This window comes from Engraulis encrasicolus, unplaced genomic scaffold, assembly GCF_034702125.1.
Source record: "Engraulis encrasicolus isolate BLACKSEA-1 unplaced genomic scaffold, IST_EnEncr_1.0 scaffold_28_np1212, whole genome shotgun sequence".
In the NCBI taxonomy this organism is placed as follows: Eukaryota; Metazoa; Chordata; class Actinopteri; order Clupeiformes; family Engraulidae; genus Engraulis; species Engraulis encrasicolus.
The window spans coordinates 1,375,543-1,403,095 of record NW_026945577.1 but is presented as its reverse complement, the minus strand read 5'-3'; the positions used below and the strand labels follow the sequence as shown (position 1 = coordinate 1,403,095).

At 41.9% G+C, this 27,553-nt stretch overlaps 1 protein-coding gene across 1 annotated transcript in view; it reads left to right on the top strand.

Annotated features, from left to right (window-relative positions):
* The first annotated feature begins 18,428 nt into the window (after positions 1–18,428).
* Positions 18,429–27,553, top strand: part of napepld (N-acyl phosphatidylethanolamine phospholipase D) — a 25,537-nt gene continuing 16,412 nt past the window's right edge. The window contains exons 1-2 of the mRNA XM_063193091.1: positions 18,429–19,007; positions 26,555–26,845. Coding sequence (XP_063049161.1) covers positions 18,847–19,007; positions 26,555–26,845 — 452 coding nt within the window. The 5' untranslated portion in view covers positions 18,429–18,846. The remainder of the gene's footprint in view (positions 19,008–26,554; positions 26,846–27,553) is intronic.

The window sequence follows — 27,553 nt, the reverse complement described above, 5'->3', positions numbered from 1 at the left end:
AAGACGTTTCTTTGCCCTGTTTGTAAAGTTGTGAGAACCCTCGTATCGTTGTAAAGGCATTTAGCGGACAAACCTAGTTGCACTATGCGCTGCCACCAGTGCAGGAAAAAATAGGAAACAGACAGTAGACAATAATATAGTTACCTTATTTAACTTTCATACAGTCAGTTAATGAACTTCATATAGGGCTATTGCACGGAGATTTCCCCGACATAAGGCGACAGCAATACAGTTAATTCGCTGGGCTAAGTATGGGGTTATATCTGGAGTAACATGGCGGCCGCAGATATCGGAAACGTGACCGACTGTCAAGGTCTAGTTTGCGTCAATGACGTTGCCTCGCATCTCGAGGCCATAAGCAAAAGGCTAGGAGGAAAGGAAAGACAAAGAGAGGGACACACGGACGTCGTGAACAGGTCGTAAAAACGGACCGATGGCCACCCTAGGCCTAACGCACATTTACGAGCAAAGTACCCGGATGGTCATACATGCGTATGGGGAAAGAGGACAACTTGGTAATTGGCATGAGCTAATCAGAGCACACCCACAATCCTTTGGCTTTTGGTGACAAGTGTGAATCTAATGAAAATGAAAACTGAGATAAAAATGAAATGAAACTGTGTCTCCCTCAATGATGCTGCACATTATTCAGAGACTGAGGCAATTTGATGATGGATAGTGATCTGCACTCCTGTCATAATCCAACCTGCACCTCCTGCTGGGCTATTGAGAAACTTGTCAAGTACCTACAAGTAAATACAACTTCAAATAAACCAGATGGAAAAGGGGTCAGTTCAGAGATTGAGGATGAGATTCAGGAGATTTGCTAGTCCAGAGGTTCTTGGATACCATGTTGAATTTTGACAACAGATGAAATGAATATTGATAACATTTTATGTAATGACAGTTATGGGCCTATCATATTACATATTACAATATTAACAATAGACATCCAAGACAGCATAATAGCTTTATAGACCTTAAATCACCAAATGTCGTTATTTTGCTATAATGTTGGCCATCTTGGTTTTTGCTTCTGAAAATTAAAGGGAAAATGGAAACAGGTTGTTTTGTACTCAGAGTTGTCCAACAAAAAGGAAACACAAATTATCAGCGGCAAGCTCAGATTTTGAAAGAGACACATTTGCTGTGACACATTTTTTTTAAAAATGACTTTAGACCTTAAAACACCAAAAATGTCATTTTCGCTATATGTTATGTCAGCCATGTTGGATTTTAGAACTGAAAATCAAGGGGGGGGGGTATGGAAACAGGTTGATTTGATTTCAGGGGGTTCAAGAAATATAAAAAATACCAATTCCAAAATGTATATGTTATGTTTCTTAAAATTACATTCAATTGTATTAGAACATGGCTGCATATCCGCCATCTTGGATTTTGGGCGTTTCCACTGAAAAAAAACGAAATGGAAATAGGTGGATTTGAAGACTATGGGGTTTGTAGTTGATATAAAATACAATTAGGAAAAATCTGAATGTGAAATTTTCCTAAACCTCTTTTTTTCTGACATTTGAACCCACACTAATGGTAAATGGACTGCATTTATATAGCGCCTTTCCACTCCTGCGAAAACTCAAAGAGCTTTACATTTATGCCTCACATTCACCCATTCACACACCGCTGGCCGTGGCTGCCACACAGGGTACCACCCTGCTACCAGGAGCAATTTAGGGTTAAGTATCTTGCTCAAGGACACCCCGATGGGGTGAGGCAGAGCGGGGCTCGTACCAGCAACCTTTGGGTTGCCGAACAGGCTCCTCTACCACCTGAGTCACCACCGCCCTGCACTACTGTCTTTGCATCATCAGACTTTGGGATATTGCATGAGTGTATGTTCTAAGCAACGACGGAAGGAGTACAGAAAAGTTGTAAAACAAAAGTTCTTCTTTGCCAGTATTCAGGCCTGACTGCTCAAAGATGTTAATAACTCGCCGAGGGAGGGTAAAACTTTTCATGGACAAGAAGGCGAATTCGTCTACTTTGTAGATAGCTAACTTCTGCACTGATTGTGCAGAACGAAATATATGAGATAGTATAAACGTTCATAAATGAAGGATTTCCGATAGCTAGAAATGTAGTTTTACCATATTAGGTGGGACTTGTGTATATCTTACAATACATTCTGTCGTATTTTGACAGTTGTTCATTCCAAAATGGCTGCCAAGCCATAAATCCATTGGACAAACTGTTGCTATGGACGTCCTATTGGCCTTAGCTTCTTGTTAGGTCTCCATTTCTTCCAGGTCTCTATTCTTTGTTTAAAGTGTGTGGCTGCGTTCAGACCGGAAGGCAGTGGCCCGATGACTCTCCTCCTACATAAACGGGTCTGGTGAAGTTAGCTGATGAGACGGTCGTTACGAACGGCACTAACGAGTGTGCTGCCCTGCTCATTTGATGTCATGGTGATTCTATGGCAAGAGTTACGTTCATTGCTCTAGCGCTTAGCTTACGCATGCTATTTGAGCGGTGAATGACTGCCAGACTGCGGAATCGTAAAATAAACTATAAATAGATCTAGTGGCTTGGGTGGCAGTCATGTTTGTTGTCTGGTTCCCTGTTGAAAGGGAGGTGATGCACAGCATTTTGGGTATAAGACAGCACCAAGTCAGCATCTGACGCTGCCCTCAACATATGATATATCCCCATTACGCCCACAAATGCAGTGAACTGCCAAGACAGGAAATAACAATTTTTCGTTTCGGATCACACTTGATCACGCCATGTCCAGTTAGCTCACTGGAAGGACAGCTACCTGTCCCGATCCGAACGCAGGCTGTGTGTGTGTGTTTTCTAGAGGGGGAAGTGGTTTGAGCGGGTGCTGTGGTAGGCTAGAGATTGTGTGTGTGTGTGTGTGGAAGAGAGTGAATGCAGAGGGTCAGGATTTGGCTGGTTAGCTTCGCCGATTAGCAAGGCACTTTCTCGTTGCCATTTTCACAAATAAGCTCATTTCCATCACCCCTTCGCTCATGATGATTGGTGGGTGCGCGAGTTTAGGGTTAGGCACATAGACCTTTGCAGGTCTGTGATTGGGTACCTTATAATACATCCATGCATCCAATGCCCGTCTTCCATATAGCTTTCTGGTCAGTCAGTAACGTGGCAAGTAATTGGCTGAGTAAACTGGATGTCGGAAATGAGCTGCATGAAACTCAATTTTGGCTGAATTCACTAGCCTAGCATTGCATTCCCCATTGAAACGACTGGGGGCGGGACTTATTCACTCTCTGCAGGTCTTATATTACCTCCATGAGTGAGTGAGTGAGAGTGTGTGTGTGTGGGCTGGTATCTGAAGTGGGCCAGATCAATAACATAGGCTGGGTCACCCAGGAGAAATGTGAGGATGGGTCCACGCATGGTCATTGAGTGTGTTTTTGGTCGGCTGAAGGGCAGATTTGCATCCATTTACATCAAGTGCCATTGATGCCTGCTTTATTCTCAACAACTACTGTGAATAAATGTGTATTGTGAATGTGTATTTCATAGTTTTTATTAACCTTTTCATTGCTATGTAAACATGATATTTCTATTGCCAGTGTGGACACGTTATATTTTTACAGTGTGAAAAAAGTCTTGTTGTATTGTTGTTTGTATCTAGCATTAGTCAGAGGGACCAATGGCCTTGTTCAAATGTAATTGAGAATAGAACTTGTAGTATTGGATCAATATGTGCTCGAGTAAAAGGAAAAGTATGCTAATCATTACGGTATGCAGTAATGTCTATTCCATTAGTAGTCAATGTGGAATGATGAATGAGTCATAAGGATTCACTATGAAGTAAATGTGGTACGTCAATGGTCAATTAATGGTGTGAGTTCCAAGTGTTAATCAATCATGTGTTACCATTGCGGATAAAGACCCTGCCATATCTTTCCAATCATATATGAATCAGACCTTCCAAGTGTTAAAATGTGTGTGTGCATGGGTGTGTGTGTGCATGTGTGTAACTGTTCCCATGTGAATGTGTGCACGCATGTGTTGAACAGTAAGTTATGCAGCAAAAAAAACCCTCAATTTCACCCTCCACTTTTCAAAGCTTGTTGCAGTTCACCATGATGATCTGTTCAATCCACCTGGAATATGCAACCTTTCGCAGCCGTGGTGTAATAGGGAGTTTTAATGTAATGTAGCCTACTCATTATAGGTGTAGTCATGCTGTCTGTCTTGTCATAGCTCCATGTAAACATTCAGGTCAATTCAGGGAATTTATATAGCATTAATCCCTATGCAATGAGCAATTTAATGTCTACCACCACTGTCTTTTAGCTAGACTGTACAATTATCTGAGTACTCCTAGTAGTCAGCCTGCCATCAGCAGCTAAGGTGCTTAAATAAACTTTTGATGGCATTTTTTGTTAAAAGTTGGCAACCATGCCAGAAGTTATCAGCATGGGATAAGGTTTCAGAATCACCTGGTTGCCAACATGTAACTTGACCTTTAAGGTCAAATCTGAAGGTCAAAGGGTCAAACACGGTCAAATAACAGTGTTATTTAGTTAAAAATTGTTACAAAGTTGTTAAAAGTGGGAAACCATGCCAGAAGTTATCAGCATGGATTAAGGATTCAGAATCAACTTCTTGCCAACACTGAACTTGGCATTTAGGGTCAAATTTGAAGGTCAAAAGGTCCAAAACAGGGTATTCCCTTGCTAGTCTTTTTTGGGAACTGTATATTCATGGAATTATTTTTCAAAAGTTGGCAACCATGCCAGAAGTTATCAGCTTGGGCAAAGGTTTCAGAATCACCTCGTTGCCAACTTGGAACTTGACCTTTAAGGTCAAATATGAAGGTCAAAAGGTCAACCACGGTCAAATAACAGTGTTATTTAGTTAAAAATTGTTAAAAAGATGTTGAAAGTGGGCAACCATGCCAGAAGTCATCAGCATGGACTAAGGATGCAGAATCAACTTGTTGTCAACACGGAACTTGACCCTTAGGGTTAAATGTGAAGGTCAAAAGGTCAAAACCTATTTATTTTAAGGTTAGACTTTTTGGAGGACTGTGTTCATGGAAATCTTTTTCAAAAGTTGGTAACTATGCTAGAAGTTATCAGCATGGACTAAGGTTTCAGAATCACCTGGTTGCCAACATGGAACTTGACCTTTAAGGTCAAATCTGAAGGTCAAAAACAATGTATTTTCTGGTTTGCCTTTTTTGGTGATCTTTATATTCATGGAATTCTTGTTTTCAAAAGTTGGCAACCATGCTAGAAGTTATCAGCATGGACTTAAGTTTCAGAATCGCCTGGTTACCATATAGAACTTGACCTCTAAGGTCAAATTTGAAGGTCAAAAGGTCAACAGAGGTCAATAAAAATAAAAAAAGTTTTTTTTTTGGTGATGTGCTTTCATAAAATACAAGTTGTTTGCATGGTACTGTATATTGAATAATTAGTAGGCCTATAATTTGATATGATTTGATTTGACTTATCATGGTGGGGCTCTGGCCTGTCATCCTTAGACATTCATCATAGCTCATTAGCATAAAATTAACTTAAACTTGTATTTTCACTCTGGTCATCTAAATTACTTTACTCTTCTTTGTGAAACACATTAAGCTGCTGATATAAAATGGGATATGCCTCGGCTCACCAGTGAATTTGCTTTGCCCCATCAATTCACAGGCTTTCCATAGAAAAAATAATGACTTCAGTTATTTCTGATGTGTTTCAAATGGTTATAGCAATGAAGGATACTTGCTGATTTGCTATGTCATATCATGGTTACCTACAGTAAGAGTAGATCAAGTATTGCACACTTTTCTTGATGTTCTCATAACTACTGTAGAATGTTCTGCTGCAATTTCCCAGGCTTGAGTTTTTGTGTCATCTGTCCAAAGCAACATGCTTATCTTTGGGTATTGATCGGTCTAGACATGACTTTTTTCAGAAAGACAAAAAGGCAATTGATATGTTACCACCAAGTGATGCATATGGATTGCATCTTGCATAAGCAAATCAGCAGGCAAATGTATGGCTGCAGTCTGACAAAGTACATATTAACAAAGACACTGAGGAGGCAGGTGGTTGGAAAGTTGTAGACCAACACTTGATGGCTGTGTGGCAAAGGAAACCTCCAGTTCCACATAGTAGCTTAGGACTGATAATTTGTGGTTGTAGAACCAAGTGGCCAATACATGCCTGCAGTTGCCTGAGGAATGGACAGCCCTGTATACCTGCATGTGATTAAAATGTAGAATGTTTAAACGCTGTAGGGATAGAACATGATCTGGATGACACAACCTTTTTGTAATAACAGCAACAATAGCTCCTTCAAATACATAAATATTCAGTATGTACTGACATCACATTTGAATTTTAATTATCGTTTTAATTATTATTGAAGTAAAGAAACAATATGATGAATTACATTCTTGTTATTGACCATTTGCAATAATCACTTTCATTCATACCCTAATAATAAAGACTATATAACTTCTAAATATACAGTCCCCTAAAGCAGTGTTTTCCAACCAGGGGTACGTGTAGGGGTATGGGAGCACACTGCAGGGGGTACTTGGAAAAATTGTATTATTATAACAAATGTATGGAGCGGTCACATCAGGACAGAGAAAGCGATATAGAACATGAATTAGGGGGTACTCATGGCACAACTTAGAGGATTAGGGGGTACGCGAGACAAAAAAGGTTGAGAAACACTGCCCTAAAGTATTGGAACAGAAAGGCAAATTTCCTTGTTTTTGTTGTTCATTGAAGACTTGGGTTTAAAGGGGCTCTATGTAGGATTAAAAGGTTCATTAATCACTGTTCAGAGTCATCTGATACTTATTTGAGTCATTAGTAGGTGAAGGGTGACTCTCGCGACCACTTCCACAGTCCACTGTCAGAAAACCCCAAACGGGAGAAACCTCATCAAAACAGTGTTTTATTTTCTTTAATATTATTTGTTCCAATACTTTCACTCAACTTAAATGAATTAAATAATAAGAATTATCTCCAGGTACTAATTATTTAATACATTATGCAAACAACATGTATTTTATGAAAGCACATCAAAAAACCCCCAAACATTTTTTTTAACCTCAGTTGACCTTTTGACCTTCAAATTTGACCTTAAAAGGTCAAGTTTTATGCTGGCAACCATGGACCATGAAACCTTTGCCCATGCTGATAACTTCCATTATGATTGTCAACTTTTGAAAAAGAATTCCATGGATATGAAGCCCTCCCCCTAAAAGGCAAACTAGAAAATGCATTGATTTTGACATTCAAATTTGACCTTAAAATTCAAGTTCCATGTTGGCAAACAGGTGATTCTGAAACCTTAGCCCATGCTGATAACTTCTGGCATGGTTGCCAACTTTTAACAGAAAATGCCATCAAACATTTATTTTAGGATCTTGGCAGGCTGACTATAGTCACATAGTTTACCCTGGAGAACATTTGCCGAGTCCAACAGTATATGAAACAAGTACAGAAGTGAATATAAAGCGAAGTCTTTGCTACAGATTATAATTATTTCTGCAGACACTAAAACAACTTTATTTTTAATATGTACACATAACCAAGTTCACATCATTGACATGGACAAGTAGACATAGGCAATCAAATGTTTATTATTTCTTTTTTTACCAGACTGCTCTCTGGATTTACAAGCTGATGTGGTCCTTCTAGTGGATGGCTCTTACAGCATAGGGCTGAATAACTTTGCCAAAATGCGGGCTTTCATCGCAGTCCTGGTCAACTCCTTTGATATCGGGCCTGACAAGGTCCAGATCAGCTTGGTCCAGTACAGCCGAGATCCACACACAGAGTTCAGCCTCAATAAGCACCACAACATTGCATCAGTGGTGAGGGTTGTGCAGACCTTCCCCTACAGAGGAGGATCCACCAACACAGGGAAGGCCATGACCCATGTGCGGGAAAAGGTCTTCATTACGGGCCGAGGTGCTGGCCGCAACGTGCCTCGCGTCATGGTCCTCATCACGGACGGCAAGTCCTCAGACTCCTTCAAAGACCCAGTCACCAAGCTGCGTGAGTGCGACGTGGAGATCTTCGCTTTGGGTGTGAAGGATGCAGTGCGTTCTGAGTTGGAGGCCATTGCTAACCATCCATCTGACACCCACGTGTATGAAGTGGAGGATTTCGATGCCTTCGAGAGGATTTCCAAGGAGTTCACACAGTCCATTTGCCTCAGGATTGAACAGGAGCAGCTGAACATCAAGAAAAAAAGTAAGTGAAGTTTACGAGAAATGCAGGAGGGCCAGGACTTGTGTTTAAATCAGGTCTTTTAGCAGAGATTAAGGTTACTTCTCTGCAGTAGGGCACTGATGAAGAGAAAAAACAACTTTGTTATGAACTTGACACAGCATGGAAATATTGTGCTCGAGTTGTGAAGAAGATATGTGAGCAGACCTAATCTGTTTCATGTCCATCTTTGTTTTTGTTCAGATGGCCTCTTGTCTGGCAAATAGGGCTGGGATTCGATTACATTTTTTAATCAAATTAATCTATAGGCTTTGAAATTAATTAATCGAATGATTAATCGCATTTTAATCACATTTAAATATCTGACTTGTAAACAGTGAAAAGTTTTTTTTCCCACATGGATTTCCCACATGGATAATGACAATAAATGAGCTTAATCTAGAAATATTGTTCATTTTTAAAAGAAGAGAGAACTCATCAATTTCAGCAGACTGTTCACCATGAGGCGAAATGCTGCCATCCACACGGGTCTAATCCAGAACTATGTAGCTATATTATAGTGCGATTAAAATTAGTTTTTTTTAATCAGGTTAATTTTTGTGATTAATTCATCAAAATTAATGCATTAATGTCCCAGCCCTACTAGCAAACACAAAAGTGTGGTTTTGATTGCTTCACATAGCCAAATAGTCAAGCAAGCTTCTAACTACCAGACATCCAGATGCCTGAATATCGAGGGATATTCTAACGGCATGTGTTTTGTCAAACAATTTTTCCTTAACACTCCAGTGACTGCATGCGTGTTGCTATATATTTTTTGTGATTATAATTTGTATTAGCACTATCAGAAGAATACGTTACAGCAAGACATGGCTTAATAGTGCACACAAGAATAAACAAAAACTAAACAAAAAAAAGGCAGATCAAAAAAGGAAGAGAAAAAAGAACATAGCTGGGACATCATCATAACAATAAACTTAAAGGGGTATGCCACTATTTTGGCTGGGGTTTATAAAGGTGGTAAAGTGTCTTATTTTTCATGTGAAGCGTTGTCTTGCTTTAAGATAGTGAAAGTCAATGGATCCGTGTAGCATGACTTTCACTAGCTTAGCGACATGCTCCCTCTTTTAACTTGTGTTAAAACAAGACAACGGCTTACATGAAAAATAAGACACCAGAGACATAAGACATCAGATACATCACTGTGTCACCCTCAGCACTGTTTGTATCGTCTACAGGTGTCATATACATATACAGTATAGGAGGGACAGCCACCCTGACTTGTGACAGTGTGGGGGGTCCAAACTGCTCCTCTGTGGAATGGTATAACGGGCTATATGGTGGACCCTGGAGGAAGATCTGGCCAGAAATGCCCCCTCAGCAAGCTGAAAGACTCAGTCTTATCCCTGACTGTTCTCTCCACATCACCAACATCACCGCTCAGGATGATGGAGAATACAGATGTAGAAATCCCCTGAGTGGTCTGAGTGGTCTGAGGAAAGACTTTCGCCTTATTCTTCTTGACGGTAGGTGTTCAGTTACTATGAAGTGTGTGTGTGTGTGTGTTGTGGCATGTTTGAAGGGTTGTATCATCTTCCTTAGGGTGTGTTAACTTGCCCCCACGCCACACACACACACACACACACACACACACACACACACACACACACACACACACACACACACACACACACACACACACACACACACGGCTACTCTCATCCACAGAGGGACCAGCAGAGACATACCTGTGTCACCCTCAGCACTGTTTGTATCATCTACAGGTGTCATTTACTCGAGTGTGGGAGGGACAGCCACCCTTCCTTGTGACAGTGTGGAGGGTCCAAACTGCTCCTCTGTGGAATGGTATAATGGACTTTATGGTGGGAGGAAGATCTGGCCAGACGTGCCCCCTGAGCGAACTGACAGATTGAGTCTGCTCTCTGACTGTTCCCTCCACATCACCAACATCACCACTGAGGACGCTGGGCACTACAGATGTATTCCCCTGAGGCGTCAGGGGCAGAAGCAAGAGTTACTCCTCATTCTTCTTGATGGTAGGTGTTCAGTTATATCTATGAGGTGTGTGTGTGTGTGTGTGTGTGTGTGTGTGTGTGTGTGTGTGTGTGTGTGTGTGTGTGTGTGTGTGTGTGTGTGTGTGTGTGTGTTTGTGTGTGTGTTTCTCTGTGGGAGTCTGGATGGATCACGTGTGTTTTTGCATTGGGGTTGTGTGTGTGATTTAGTGTTAATGAGGGTTTGATGATGATGTCATGATTTGAGGACTGATGATGCCACCTGTCTTGCAGTTCCATCTTACCCAAGTGAGAGTGAGGAGGAGTCTGAAGATCATGTGACTCTCTCCTGTGTCCTTCACACTGGCTTGGACTGTGACCTGTTGACTCTGCATCCGGATTTCAACCTCAGCTGGGTGGAGGTGGAGGGGACTAACCTGTGGACCTCCACCAATTACCAGATCAGGAAAACATCTGCCTGCAGCACCACCCTGACTGTCAATCTCACAAGTCCCGCCCCTTACAGCCAGCGGAGGTGCCAGGTGACTACAGGAGGCCAAGTGCAGGTGTCCTCTGCCCCCTACACCTTTGGATCCTTTCTAGCAGGTGAAATGCACACACACACACACACACACACACACACACACACACACACACACACACACACACTGGACATGGGGGCAAATATGATCTAGTGTAGTGGTTCTCAACAGGGGCTCTACAAGGCCCCAGGGGTGTTGAGAACGAGTCAGCTGAGCACAGGGGTGGGCACTCAATTGCATTTGGGGGGCATTAGTCTATTTTATTACTAAGGGGGACATTTGTAGGCTTGTGATGAGGTAAGTGGGGCGTTAGCAGGCTTACTGTATGATGTGTGTTTTCATTTTGTTTCATTTCTTTTGTTACTAACAGTCTGTCTTGGTTTTAGATGCATGTTGGGGATTTTAAATTACATTGCTTGTAAACATCTAGCCTGCCTATTTTGGACACCAGATGGAAATTAGCCTTTGGATACATGTATGTACAGTATATGTTCATTAATGTGCAATGATTGTTAAAAAAAGATTGAGAACCACTAGAGGTTGTGAAGTTGGTCTTTTAATTACTAAAGGGCCACTTGAATTGCACTCAGTGCCATAGCCGGAATTACTGACTCATGCCTGAGCACATACTGTACTCAGTGTTGCCAAAAGAAAATCAGCCGAAGTCACTATGACGTCATGATGTTACGTATGACGTCACAGCGTCGCGCACGGCGCGCTGATCTACAGAAAACGTGCCCACATGCCTTCGTCCACAGTAGAAATCGGCGGTGCTAGCTACTTTTTGGAGATCAGAGCTAATCTGCAGCCCTGCTTAACCGTGGGAAACGCTTCTGACGGCGGCGCAGAGTCAGAATTATGTGGAAAAACAATGAATTTGTCACTGAAAATGCACATTTTAAAAAGTCGCCAGATGCACCAAAAAGTCGCTAAAGGCGCTAGATTAGTTTTTTTGGCGCCAGGGACATCAAAAATTCGCTAAATCTAGTGACAAAGTCGCTAATTTGGCAACACTGAGTACACTCTCGAAATGTTCAACTTATTGAGGGTTTACCTGAAGAAGGTCAGATAACCTAAAGTTTGCTGATGGAATTATTTGCACTTGAATGACAATCTAGTGAAGGTAAATTACCCATTACACTTCTCTACATTCAATATTCTCTCTCTCTCTCTCTCTCTCCTCTCAGATGTCTACATGGTTGTGAGATGGGCCGTGGTTTTGCTTCTGCTCGTCTGTGCCATCACACTTGAAATCATCTGGAGGAGACGGAGTGAGTAGTAGACTATTAACATACACTAACATCTGGTCAAAGTCTATGCCATAGAGTAGTGTTTCTCAACGGGGGCTCTACAGCCCCCTAGGGGTCGTTGGGGAAGCCCTAGGGGGGCGTTGAGAAGGATACAGCTGAGAAGGGGCTATGCTTAGTTACCATTGGGGGTCATAAGTGTATTTTATTTTTTGACACTAAGGGAGGCATCGGCAGGCTCATGATGAGATCAAGTGGGTGTCGGGAGGCTCATGATGAGCTCAAGGTTTTGTTAAAAAAAAAACTGCCATTGAGTGTCTGAATAACATTTTACCCAACATGGAATGTGACACTTGAACTAACACACACACACACACACACACTACACTAATGTGTTGTCTTCCTGGTGTGTGTTAGATTCCCAGTGATCCCTCTGCTGAAGCTGAGCAGCCTGTAGTGTTGCAGCTCCGCCTACTCTTCATCATCACACTCTTCATCATCAGCTGCACTGCAGACCAAGATGGCAGCTTGGAACACACTTGAACACACTCATGCGTGAATACACAGACACACGCCGCACGCACGCACGCATGCACGTGCACACACACACACACACACACACACACACACACACACACACACACACACACACACACACACAAACATTACTATACTATACTATACAATACTATTACATAACTTTAATCAATATAATTTTCTACTATGTAATTATGTGATTATCTTCATTCAAGTAAGTGCAGACCTCCGCCAGGGAAGTTGTTTGATAGAACATTTGACTAAGTTACACCCTCATTTTGTTCAAGTCTTTCTGCCTTGTTTTTGTGGAGTTAAAAAACTGGAATGTCAAAATTCGCCCTATCCCGCAAAGGTTTAGAATCTTTTCTTTAAAAAACACCTGGATCCGAATTGTGATCTGGATCATCACCAAAATTTAATCACATGTTCCCTTTGTCATCTCTAAGTCCGCAAGATTTCATGCAAATCCGTTCATGACTTTTTGAGTTATCCTGCTGACAAACAGACAGACAAACATTGACAGACATCCTTGGCGGAGGTGATAATATAAATTCTCCCATCCAGTAGTCCACCCGAAGTGTTTTCTGTCTTGGGCTTAGATCAGCAGAGTTACCAAGTTATTCAATGTTTATTCCGGTTATCTTGGCACAAGCACACAAGCGCACAAGCGCTTGCCAGTTAACATGACATGAGCTATGGTGAAATGTTCATGAGAATATTTAGTACATTATGCTTCCAAGACGTTCTGGAAAGTTCAGGACCTAAGTTTATGTATGGTTTATGTATGATGAAGCCTATCACAGCCTTATAGATTGGTATATGACTGTGGTGGGAGCCATAGCCTGAAAAGGCAGACAGTGACATCAGATGCATAGTGTGGGGCCAGATTGGTATGGCTTGTGTGGGACGGGGGGGGCAACCGCTATTCCGACATAGCGCTATTCCGACATGCCGCTATTCCGACACTTTTTAGGGGTTAGGGTTAAGGTTAGGGATGCCGGAATAGCGGCGTGTAGGAATAGCGGCGGACGGTGGAAAATGTGTCGGTATTCCGACAATAGACATTAACGTCGGAGTAGCGACATGTCGGAATAGCGCCACGTAACCGTGGGAGGGACATGCACTGAATTATGGTGAGCCCATGACATCACCAGGGCAAGGAGGGTTATCATTTTATAGTTTTTTTTTTTTGGCTGGGTGGGTGGGGGTTGACATGGACCGAGTATGAAGGAGAGGCATAGGCTGTGATGTGAGGGTGGGTGGGTTGAATTCCCTCGTTTTCCCACGTAGAGCAGAATTGGGGTAGGGAACAAAGGGCTTTTGTTTTTTTGGCAGCGGGCACGGACGGACGGTGAATTCCCTCCTTTTCCGGCGTAGAGCAGCATTGGGGTGGTGAGCAAAGGGCTATGGATGTTTTTGTTTGGGGTGGCAGCATTCGGGTGATGAGCAAAGGGCTATGGGGTTTTTTTTGTTTGGGGGGGTGGGGAGGGGTTGGCAGCATTCGGGTGATGAGCAAAGGGCTATGGCGAGTTTTGTTTCATGGCTGTGTGAATGTTGAGCAGTGATGCGGTTGGGGGTGGGGGGTAGGGGGTTAGTGAATTGTGTGTTAATCGCAGTGTGGACGCACTTACCCATACATGGAGAGAGAGGGAGATATATTTTTGCTTTCCCCTTGGTTTTAATAGAAGAGAAACAGAGAGAGATAGAGAGAAAGAGATGGAGGGAGAAAGAGACAGAAACATTTTGCTTTGAAAATACTTTGTACAATGGACTATTTGTTTTTATACATTTAACATATCATTCATTTCTGTTGATGAATATGCTCTCATTAGTATTATGTGACTGTACATACACTATGAATTGATTGTGAATATTTTCTCTTGAAATCCGTGATGGATTCACGAGTTATACAATCCAGTCCCACGTTTGCCTGGTTGAATGATCACCTGGTTGAATTGAACAGGTAAAACATGGTCATTGGGAATATTTGGCAGTTCAGCAGTTTTCCAAGTGTCAAAGTCGGGTGGTTGGGGCGGGGTTGTAGATGATTGTGATGGATATCACACTCTTGGTAACATAGGCTAATCATATGCCAAGGGCTTGTCAACTGATTCTGGCCCAGGGACCAACATTCATATTGAGCAGTAGTCCGCGGCCCACTGTGTTTGGGTACTTCGTAGTAGTTAACCCATTTGGTCCTAAGCTGAACCGAGCTGAGTGGGCATATCGCTGCCTACTACCCAGAATGCCGTGTGTCAGCTCATCTGGGGATCACAAAAAAAAAAAAATCATAGCAGCCACCTGATCAATTACCCTAGACCTCTGTTTACTTTCACACTTCATTGGACTGATACTAAAATCAAAGACAGAAATCAGTATTGTCATATCCAAAATAGCCTACTAGATAGATCAGATAGATCAGATATCGACTATCTATTACCCTACATAAGGTAATGCTACATGACAACACCAAAAAGGTAACTCCAACCATACTCTGGGTAGCAAGGTTTGTAATGGAAACACAAACCAGGCTGGTTTCACAGCACCACTCAGCTCGACACGGCACGGCACAGCACAGCCTGGTTGTATGTGGAAAAGAGCCTTTAGCAATTTTTTGCGTTTTGCGTTGCTCTAGAATTGCAAATCAAGTTTGGAGGTCAACAAACTGTTTTAGTCACGGAATTTCCATATGATACAAAAAATCCTTAAATATATACAGTATGTCGTTATATTATGATGAACTCTGAATCATCTTCCAGGTAGCCAAATAAGCGGGATACGAAGGGGACCTTCTTGCCAAATGTCCCTCAATGAATCCAGGTTGCCCATCACAGCTTTTACACACATACATACATACATATACATAAACACACATGCAAGCCGACAGGGGGTTGGGGGGGGGGGTGTTAATGGTGCTTTTGATGACTATCATGCTCTTGGTAGCATAATCATATGTCAGGGGTTTTCAACTGATTCTGGCCCAGGGACCATGAGCAGTAGTCCGCGGTCCACTGTGTTTGCATACTTATATTCGTAGTAGTTAAACTGCATTACAACTCACAGATCACCAACAATATTGCCATGGACCACCAGTGTGCCATGTGCAATTGGTTGAAAAACCCTATTTTTAATAATAATCTGTGCTTAGCATTGCTCTCTCTCACACACACACACACACACACACACACACACACACACACACACACACACACACACACACACACACACACACACACACACACACACACACACACACACACACACACACACACACACACACACACACAAATTATGTGTGTTTCAATCTTGTTTTGAAAAGGCTGTTATTTCTTTTGCATTTTACATTTACATTAACATTTTGTCTTTGACATTTTTATGCATTTAATACCATTGTTGATTAATAACATTGTTGATGAGTGTGCTCTCATTATTAAAGGTTTGGAATTTAATCATTTTTGACCGACTTTGTCTGTTTTTGTTGTCCAATACTGTATGTGGCACAACCACATCCCCTGTATCCATGGTCGGATTAACGCACAGGCTAGATATGACCGCCCCCTAGTGGCCCCCACCAGTCAGGGGCCCCCTGATTGGCCAAAAGGAAGAAATTGCAGAATTGTGACAAGACGCAATACTGAAAAATTCGTCTGTGTTATTGAGTGCTGTTGGTAGACATGCTATCCTTAATTACTAGCTTGTAATTATGACACTGTCCATGTAATTTTTTGCAAAGTTTGCCTTCCAGGGGGGGGCCCAAAGTAACCTGTAGCCTAGGGGCCCCAGGCTATCTTAATCCGGCCCTGCCTGTATCCCTGTGGCAAAGTGTAGCAAAGGGGAGTAGAGTTGCCCCACTGGCTCCACCACACAAAGCCAGTTAAAACACTGCGTTATAAATTTGCTGTTACCAGAATGACAATGACCGAGTCGAGGCCCTCTGTTATGTCATAGTTGAGTAATACTATGGTAATTAAATGACTAATACATCGTGCCACTGATGCTACATTATGGGGTTAAGGATTAAAGGTGCACTGTGTAAGATTTTTAGTTGTTTATTTCCAGAATTCATGCTGCCCATTCACTAATGTTACCTTTTTCATGAATAGCCTACTTACCACCACCATCAAATTCTAAGTATGCATTACTGGAAAATTTGCACTTAAAATTGCATTAGCTGCAAAAATGACTGTACTTGGGCCATACTAGAAAATATTAGTTTATTACTTAGTAAACTTTCATTAAAAGATCAAATGTGGTAATAGACAACCCAGTTTCAGAGCAGCATGGTTGCAGTACCTTTCTTGACCATTTCCTGCACAGTGTAGGCTTACCTTTAAAAGACGTTCTAATAAAATTAATAAGACTCAGATATCTCCAACACATTTCCTTATCCTCCTGACTACCAGCAGTTCATTTTTGTCCTCTCTAGAGGACATTTGTAAACTGCAATATCTCCCACCCCATACACACTACTGTGCTAACTCCCAATGGTCTTTAAAGAGGACATTCAGAGCTTTCCAATGATACCATGTGTGTAGGGGTGGGGTTTTGGGAACTTTCTATTTCTTTGCAAGGAAAATGGTGTCCATTAAAAATAGGCCGCTTTTGGTTAAAGGGAAAGTAAATGCATAATACTTTAAAGTGGGCAATTATTGTCTTAAAACATCATCTTTATATGTTATTTCAATCTCTTCAGAGTACAATTAAACCATTTCTAAATTAATGTAACATTATTTAATTCCCATATTTAGGCGTTAAAGAAATGTCCTCTAAAATGGACATTGGTAGTGACATCTTCCATTTTGTTAGTATTTTTCCAGTCAGAAAGTCAGTATCAGAATCAGAAGGAGAGACACTTTACAGCACATTATTGATAAATAATCCTAGATGTGATGTTTGAGGAAGATGCTGAAGATTCAGAGACCTCTTAGGATTCATTTCAAGCAGGAAAAGTAGAATCAGAACAAGCAGAACGTTTCCTATTGATGCATTTGTCGCCCCATGTGGAGCATGACTCTGATGTGTGTCTGAACTTTGCAGGACAATATTTCAACCAAAAATTAAATTAAGACTAAATTAATCCTATAGACATGAACACATGTTTGTTCCAGAGATAATAACCCATATTTCACACATCAGAACTATAAAATTAGTCAACTCTGGTGAAAGTTCTCAGTTGAGGGACCACATGTCATTCAAGCTTCAACTGCAAGTCCAGTTGCTTAAAACAAAATTGCTTTGACTTGAGATGACCTGCATGAATGATAATGGTCACAGACACATCCAGTTTCCACCTCAAACCAATAAAACACTCATTGTTAACTCATAAATGCTCAAATTTACTAATAATTAAACTGATTGTTATGCTTTTTCATCCAGATTGATTGATAGCAATTAAGGTACATTTTCAATGTGCGACCTTTCAATGTCCACTGTAATGGACACATTAAATAAAAACTATAAAAATACAATAAAAATCGAAAAAAATGTTGTTAATCTCATTTTTTGCCTTCAAACAATTGGGGGAGTAAAAAAAACAAAGATTTTTAAACTTTTTTTCCCCTGGTAGTCAGGAGGATATGAGGATGTACTGTATTTATTTATTGTTTTACCCTGAAAGAGCCGTGAACATTTGTTTTTACAGCAAGGGCGGGAGGGGGAGAGAGAGAGAGAGAGAGAGAGAGAGAGAGAGAGAGAGAGAGAGAGAGAGAGAGAGAGAGAGAGAGAGAGGGAGAGAGAGAGATATGTTAGGTTATTACTCTGTGCTCCTCTAGGCCTACATATTAGCAGCTTGTTTACAGTATGAGCATGATGAAAGTAGTAAGTTTTGTAGTTAAGAATGTTTATTTCATGTAGAAACGTGTAATTTTCATAGTCATAATGAATGCTTATATTTTCAAAACATTTCACATATATTTGACAGAGTATTATTTATTTGGGGAACTACAGAACTCTCTGGCCAAAGCCCACTGGCTGACATTGCCAATGTTATCCGCTAGATGGCAGCATATCTCCACGATTAATCAGTGAAAGTGCCTTCCTTTCCGAAGAAGAGTAAAGTTCACCGGTTTGAAAGCATTGCTTTGCCAACTATAGTGGCGAATAAGAATAATAAATGATATTCAACAGGAGTTAAAATGTCAGACCAAGGAAAGGAAATGCTCACCTAGTGCTTTAAAATGTATTTCTGCTTGTAACACAAGGTACATGAGCATTTTCATCGACAAAACTTCACTTCCTGTTAACAGTTCTAGATCCGTGAATGGAGTTCGATGTCAGCTAAAACTTCTGAACTAACAAAATAACTATTTATTTAGTCAACGGAATGCTTCATCGAAGTCTCGTGAGTGTAATACGGTGTTCCAGTCCAAAGCGATTGATTGCACTCCTGCACCATCGTCTCCCTCCTGCTGTTAAATACCTCCAGAGTCTAGAACTACACCACGGCGCACTTCGAAAGTCTACCATTGGGAAATCAGCAAAAAGGTAAGGCAAGGCATGTTTCCTGTTGCATTTCATGCTATGGCAGTGCAGTGTTTGCACTTTGCATTACAAGCAAGCAATCCACAGAGACCGTTGCACGTCACCTACTACAGTAGCCTAGGGTAGAACTACATCCTACTTTACAGGCAGGCATTACGCAACCAGCTCAAGGCTTCTGTGTAGCCTACTCTGCGCGAGTAGAGTAGACACATTATAGTAGCCTAGGTCTACTAGCAGCTAGAAGACAAGCGAACGTGGCGTTTCAAAGTCCAATTTAGTACAACGTATCATATTTAGAAATGGCAAACACGAGGAATTTGTGTGGAAAACATGGGTGACACGTTTTATCCATGCATCTTCATGTGTGCCCCTGTTCTATGCGAGCTCTCCTTTGAGCTGTCGTGTGTTGTGATGATCAGAGGGATTTGAAAAGGCTGCCCAATTTGGCACTGTCACGTGATTGGGGTCTTTAACAGCTACGTCTTCAGAATCATTGCGGCGACTGCGTCGGGTTGCCAGATTGGTGCACGTCATTTATTTTCTGCAAAGTTTGTGGCTTTATTATAGCCTACATGGGTTCTAAATTTTGTTTATAACCTGACTGCGCGAAACAATCTGCGCACAACTCAACCTCTGATTGTTGCAAACCGCAGTCGGTCAAAAAATAGCGTACGTCGGCTGCCAGTGTCTTGCACCTCCTCATAACATCGTGTTTACAACTTACGGGTAGGCCTACATGTAAAAGACACAGCGCTTTTCCTATAAAGATGACAGAAACAAATGGGCACGCATGTCTCAAACTAAGTTATTTGGCCTATAGACAGGTCTGTAGCCTCCTTGTGTGTTAGTATATGGTCGTATTTGGTGTAGAAGTGCAAGTGTTCATTCACCAACATCACTGGACACAAAATGACATTAATCTGATTCCGGCTTTGTAGTTCTGTGTTGTATGTCAGAATTGTGAGGATGTCACCGGAAAAAAAATCATGTTTTATATAGGGGCTCATTTTACATCAATAGTATACACTATAGGCCTACATCTATATATCAACTTTTTCACACTTTTTAATGATCATAAAATACCCTATAATTGGCAAAGCCCCCAGTGCCCTTCACATTCTAGATCCCAGTTAACATTTCTTTGTATTTTCTTTTGAGACATGTGCGTGCTCAGGCTCAATTCTCTCTCTCTGTGTGTGTGTGTGTGTGTGTGTGTGTGTGTGTGTGTGTGTGTGTGTGTGTGTGTGTGTGTGTGTGTGTGTGTGTGTGTGTGTGTGTGTAAGTATAACATTATATCGGACATCAAAACAGGTCCATTTGGAATGTGTGAAGCTGTTGTTGTGTGTGTGTGTGTGTGTGTGTGTGTGTGTGTGTGTGTGTGTGTGTGTGTGTGTGTGTGTGTGTGTGTGTGTGTGTGTGTGTGTGTGTGTGTGTGTGTAAGTATAAAATTATATCGGACATAAACACAGGTCCATTTGGGATCTGTGAAGTTGTTGTGTGTGTGTGTGTGTGCGCGCGCGTGCGCGCTTGTATGTGTGTGTGTGTGCGTGTGTGTGTGTAGACCTGTGTGTGTAGACCATTTTAAACATAGTATTAATAGCAGTGGTAACTGTAGTCTCACCCTGTCTTTAGGGGGCTATAGTGTGACCTTGAGTTTTCTGGAGCAAGGTCAGTTGTTAGATGCTGCTGGCATGGGCAACCTTAGAATGCTGTCTGTGTTGCCAAAGCCTGTGAAGTTTTAGCCATACGTATTGAAGCTGAATAGCACAACTTTTATGAATCCATCAATCAATCAATCAATTAATCAATCAATCAATCAACCAACCAACCAACCAACAAATAAATCAATCAATGTCTTTATTGTCATTGTACAGGTAGAAAGTGTTATATTCTGCCTAGATACAAAACTCAAAGGGACTACAGAATATCCCGTTCTAGCCCAACGGGGCTATAGATTTATTAAACTCATAACTGGAGCTACATACAGTAGATGTGTGACTTCCCTGGCTCAGTCACTGGTGTAACACACAAATCAGTCAGTGTGGACAACAATTCCCATTGATACAGAACAAATGTGTGAGGTGCAGATACACCCGGTGCTTACAAAAAAACAATAGACCTATTAAAGCACTGAATAAACACTGCAATAAATAGCACATACAGGTCCTTCTCAAATAATGAGCATATTGTGTTAAAGATCATTTCCCCCCCATAATGTAATGATAAAAAATAAACTTCCATATGTTTTAGATTCATTGCACACCAACTGAAATATTTCAGGTCTTGTATTGTTTTAATATTGATGATTTTGGCATACAGCTCATGAAACCCCAAATTCCTATCTCAAAAAATTTGCATATCAAAAGGTTGTCTAAACCAGTGGTTCCCAATCTTTTTCTTCAGGGACCCTTATTTTTACCGTTGTAAGCTTTGGTGACCCAACCGTGCGAGAGCCCGCAGAATGAGAGAGTTACATGATACTGTGTTTCCTGCGAAAACTCATTAGTTATCATTTTATTCCACACTTTGTCTTCAGTGAAATATAGAATAAATGTTTAATGTATCACATTTTGTTGCTTCTATGCATATACTAGTTTAAATGCTTTGTCATTTATTCAACATGGGCTATATATAGTATTAAAATGAAATCCCTTAAAATCAAGAGGGCTTCGCGACCTACTGTGCATCTTTGGCAACCCATAGGTTGGGTCCCGACCCATAGGTTGGGAGCCACTGGTCTAAACAAGCTATTAACCTAATCATCTGAATCAACGAATTAACTCTAAACACTGGTTAAAGTTCCCTGAGGCTTTAAAAAGTCCCAGTCTGGTTCATTACTCAAAACCGCAGTCATGGGTTAAACTACCGACCTGACTACGTTTAACATTGAAGTCAATGGCAGTGGCATTTCATGAGAGTTATGGAAGCCCAGATATCCTTAATAATAATGGATAATAATGTTAAGGATATCCTTAATAAGATATCCTTAACAAATAATAAGGTCAACCATGATTTTTCTATAGATAGCTTGTGGTTGATACTAAATATAAAAAATATCAACAGCATTAAATACTAAACTATGAGAGGGAAAACATTGAAGATGGTTAAGTTCCCGGGATCACTGGTATTGGCACCCTTTACTGGATACCATTGTGGAAACCTAATTTGAGTCAATTATGGTAAATCGCAAATGGGAATCAACTTTGACTAATTGCTTTTGCCCATAGAACATGAATTAGGCAAGGAATTATGATATTTGTGTTTAAATAGCCACCTGTTACATCTTGTGTGTCTTTCACCAATCTGAAGACAGAGGAGCTGCCTGAGTACACCACAAATACTATTATTTGCAAAAACACGACCTCCAAATAATAAAAGGTCACCTCAAAAGACCTTGGTAAACCATTTTCAACACTGTGTTGTGTTATTCAGAAATCTGCCAAACATGGAGCTGTAAAGAACATCCTTGGATGTGGGGGGTAGAGGAAGACATTATGATAAAAGTCTTTGGAAGTCGGTACAAATAATGAAAAAAAACAGGGACTAACATCTACAGACCTGACGGTCAACTTTGAACTGTTTTGGGTAGTTTTTTTCAATAAGCACCCCGTGTTAAACACTACACAAAGTAGTGCCTTTTGGTTGGAGACCAAGGCAGACCACATTGCTTAATAAAAGTCATAACAGGGAACACCTGACGGCTGTATGAAAAAATACAGGCCTAGCACAGCCCTTTTAAGAATGTTTTAAGGTCAGATGAAGCAATACCACAGTTTTTCAGTGACTCACACAAACAGCATGTTTGCATACTCTGCAAGAAAGTCTTTAAGGAAAAGGACACCCTACCAAAAAACAAGCATGGTGTCCGATCCATAATATTATGTCACCCCATTGTTGCATCAGGTATTGGAGGCTTTGACCGTATCATAGGTATCATGACAGGCATCATGACATGACAGGTATCATCATTTACAGGAAAATGTGTAACCATGGCAAGAACACTTGGTTTGAGTTGAACATCATGTGCACTCCAGAAAGACAAAACCCCAAAGAACACATCCAAATGCACAGTGGATTGGTTGTAAAAATGAAAGAACACAGTCATTGATGAAAACCAAAACCTTCGGAGGCTGCCATTGCTGCCTAATAGTGTGCAATTAACCCTTGAAGGAGGGGTGCCAATATTCCTGGACATGCCCTTTAAGTGTTTTTGCTTGAAATTACAAAATGCATTTGGAAATAAATACTTGGCAATTCCAAATATCTTATAATGTTCAATTAAAAGATCCTGATGGTAAACGTTGTGTATATTTCCATTTATTTCTGGATATATTGCACAATTTGTAAATAAAATTAAGGGGTGCCAATACCAACTGGCGGCGCTGTATGTGCTTGAAAAATAAACATTTGCATCACAACTGGGACTGAGTATATCTTACAAAAATGGAGATTAGGTCATTGTGAAATATGTAGGCCCTATCTGCAGAATAAAAAATAGGCTACTACATTCAACAGCATGTGTTTATTTATTGTCAATGAGTTATCCAAACAACTACACTGGTAGATCCACCCTATCTATGATTGTCGTGTGATATTCTAAATCTAAGCAATATAACATAGCCCTATTCCGCACGTCACTGGCGTACCGGGAGGACCAATCTGGCAACCCTTGCAGTGGGAACTTCGACATATTACGCAGTGCAGGCTGCAGCTACGGAGGAACAGTGCGTGGGTTGCATAAAAATGGAACTCAAATAACATATTCATTGAAAGAAGATACCCGAAAAGTCAACACGAATTCTGACAGGTAACGTTATGTCTCTTGTTACGTGTCGGAAATATCAGTCTGCTTACTGACATCAGTGGTTGTTGTCACCAATGTTTACTTCGGCGGCCACTTGTCAAATTTTCGCATCGCCTCAATGGACAATTTTTAGAGCCTAGCATTATTAGCATGATGTTATATCCGTAGAGGGATCTTGAAATACCAGCCCTTGACCAGCCCGTTCTAACCAACACCTGCCGTCGCTGGTTGCCTTGCATAGCCTGGTAAAGGTTGTCAGCACATTATCGTATTCTCAAACCATGTCTGTTATTGGTGAGTGAGGGAAGGGGTTGGAGAGAGAGCCAGCCAGTCAGCCAGAATAAGTTGATTAAGTGTTTACATTGCGAACATCTGCGCAAAGTCCGCCACCACAAAGCAAGCAAATAAAGCTGTTGCAAATGACAGTTTGGGTTCGCGCTGTGGTAGTGGACGGACGGAAGTGGCATTTGTAATAACTCCATTGCGCTCTGTGCTCTGCTATCAGATCTCGTGGACGAGGAAAGCTAGTGCTGCGCCCCGCGCCCTCTCTCTCTGTTTTCTTTCATGAAATGACCGCGCGCCGTCCGCGAGCCAGCTGAGCTCAACTACTGCTATGCTATGAAAGGCGCTGACGCCGCGACAGACACGCGCATGTCGTGCCGTGTGGCGTGGCTGTATTGTAAAGCTATTCACACCACCCCCGCGGGCGCTCGGATCTGTCACTGGCGGACCTGCGCTCTGTCAGAACTAGATGCTTCGGATGGATCCGTGAGCGTGTCAAAGGAAGCTCGAGTGACCTTTCTTGACTTGCAGCCAGCGCTAGGACACCAGCTCACACAGTAATGAACCAGTCAGGTGAACTACGACAGTAATGCAGTCTCACCTGTCTTGCACACACGCCCACTCTAGGCTTAAAATACACTTACACAAGTGGCTGAAAAAATATACACATAAGAGACTATGTTTGTAAGCAGACATTTGCAAGCCTCTAAATTAACACCTGCCAACCAGCCAAATGCTGGTGAAATTTCAGTTAGGCTGGTAGAAAAGACCTATTAGAAAATATCTATTTGTTAGTTTTGCTAGCCAAAGACACACCCAATAGTCTATTGGGTGTGTCTTTGGCTAGCAAAACTAACATCTACTAGCCAATTTGGCTGGTGGTGAAAAACGTTAATTTAGAGCCCTGAATGTATGTAATGTAGGCCTGGTGGCCAGAATGGCTAGTTCAAACAGACCAAGTAAGTTAACTAAGTAATGAAGCAGGCCTACTGTAGGCTCTCACTGATATGGTCCCTTCTGAGGTATCCGATCTTGTGCAGATGTTGCTTTGATGTGATCCAAATGGTCATAATCTTTTTCTCGTCTCACCTTACCTAGGGTGCAGCATATTTCACACAGTGCCGCTCACTGCACAACTGTCAGCTTCAAGTTTAAAAGGTAACTTCTGCCAATTTCGACATTCTGTTGGAATGCTCACACTACCCTGGACTTGTCAGTACCTGAGAATGTTTTTCTTATTCAGCCTTGCAGTCATGGGTAAGCGGTTAGAGCGTCAGACTTGTAGCCCAAAGGTTGCCGGTTCGACTCCCGACCCGCCAGGTTGGTGGGGGGAGTAATCAACCAGTGCTCTCACCCATCCTCCTCCATGACTGAGGTACCTGAGCATGGTACCGTCCCACCGCACTGCTCCCTATGGGCGCCATTGAGGGCTGCCCCCTTACACGGGTGAGGCATAAATGCATTTTCGTTTTGTGCAGTGTTCACTTGTGTGCTGTGGAGTGCTGTGTCACAATGACAATGGGAGTTGGAGTTTCCCAATGGGCTTTCACTTCACTTTCACACCTTTTCTGAGATCCTGGTCATTGTAATGGGGGCAGGTGTTTGTTCTTACATTTCAAAAAAACATCTTGATTTATTCCCAATGGCATTCAAAAGTTTATCCATATGCAACATCAGCAGGCAACTAGCTAACAGGCAACTAAACAGCATTTAAAAAAAATAATATTTCGAGCAGGCCTATGTTAACAACGTTTTTAAAGTCAACACAATCTGCCCCCATTATAATAGGTCAGATCTCGGAAAGGGCTGAGTCGAAAAATGCAGCATCGCCGGGTACTGACAAGTCAATGGTACCGTGAGCAATACAACAGTATATTGAAATTGGCTGAAGTGCTCCTTTAAAATGTAGGGGTCAAATGGTAGCCTGGTTTTACCAGACCATATTAATGACTTGCACTGCCCTCTCCACCTCCTTCTCTTCCTCCACCTCTTCTCCTCCTCTTCCTCCACCTCTTCTCCTCCTCTCCTCCACCTTCTCCTCTTCCTCCACCTCCTCCTCTTCCTCCACCTCTTCTCCTCCTCTCCTCCACCTCTTCTCCTCTTCCTCCACCTCTTCTCCTCCTCGCCTTCCTCTTCCTCCACCTCCTCCTCCTCACCTCCTCCTCTTCCTCCACCTCTTCTCCTCCTCTCCACATCCTCCTCTCCTCCTCCTCCTCTTCCCCTCCTCTCCACCTCCTCCTCTTCCTCCACCTCTTCTCCTCCTCTCCACCTCCTCCTCTTCCTCCACCTCTTCTCCTCCTCTCCTCCACCTTCTCCTCTTCCTCCACCTCCTCCTCTTCCTCCACCTCCTTCTCTTCCTCCACCTCTTCTCCTCCTCTCCACCTTGTCCTCTTTCTCCACCTCCTCTTCTTTCTCCTCCTCCTCTCCATCTCATTCCTGTGCTCCTCTCTCTACTTGTATACAGCAGGTGCAGCGCCTCCTCTGGGCCCATGGATGAGGAGGAGAAGGGGAGAAAAGGAGGAGGAGGAGGAGTGACAACGACGTCAGAAACAGCAGAGAGGAGAAGAAAAACAGGTGACACAACCAAAGAAGAGGAGGATGAAGAAGCGGAGAGAGCGGAGGAGGAAGATGAGGAGAGGAAGCGCTTGATGAAGGGTTCTGCTCCAGAGACGGCATCAGGGGGGCCCCAGACGGTGCGACCGAAATCGGGGTCCCCTACTGGGACTGTCGCCCCAACCACACCCGGGAACCAGGAGTAAGGCTGTGCAATTTATCACATTTTGATCGTTATTTAGGGTTTTCATGTCAAACGACCTTCATGTAGAATTCTCCCACCTTTAAAGGTTTTGAACTTTTTAGAATGTATTGATGTTAAAAAAACGTATTTAATCTCTTTGTTTATATGGTTGTTAGTTTTGTAAATGTGATATGATGTTTTTTCTATCTGTATTGGCCATGATATAGCCATAGCTGCTGAAATGGCAATAAATGTAAACAATCAATCAATCAATCATATAGAACTCATATAATTGAGTTGAAAGGGGTTACAGTTTACTGTAAGCCTTGCTTGTTTGAGTTTGACAATAGTGGTTTAGAGGTCTGGAGCAGTGATTCTCAAAGTGCGGTCCGGGGACCACTGGTGGTCCGCGACAGAGCTCAGGTGGTCCGCGAGGGTATTTATACTTTTGCAAGACAAGCTAGTAGTAGGGTATATTTATAGCATGATTGCAAAGCTAAACATAGCTGAAGTCATATTTTCACCACCATAAGACAGGCTTGTAATGTGAATAAAAATAAGTGATCTGCATCGAAATTAGCAGTGTCAAATTAGTATCCGTCAACCGTCAATTCAGTTGACAGGTGGTCATTTTTGGGGGGACAAAGTGGTCTTCGGTCTGAAGAAGTTTGAGAAACACTGGTCTAGAGTGAAGTGCACAAAGGTTAATTTCGGTGGTTCATCAAA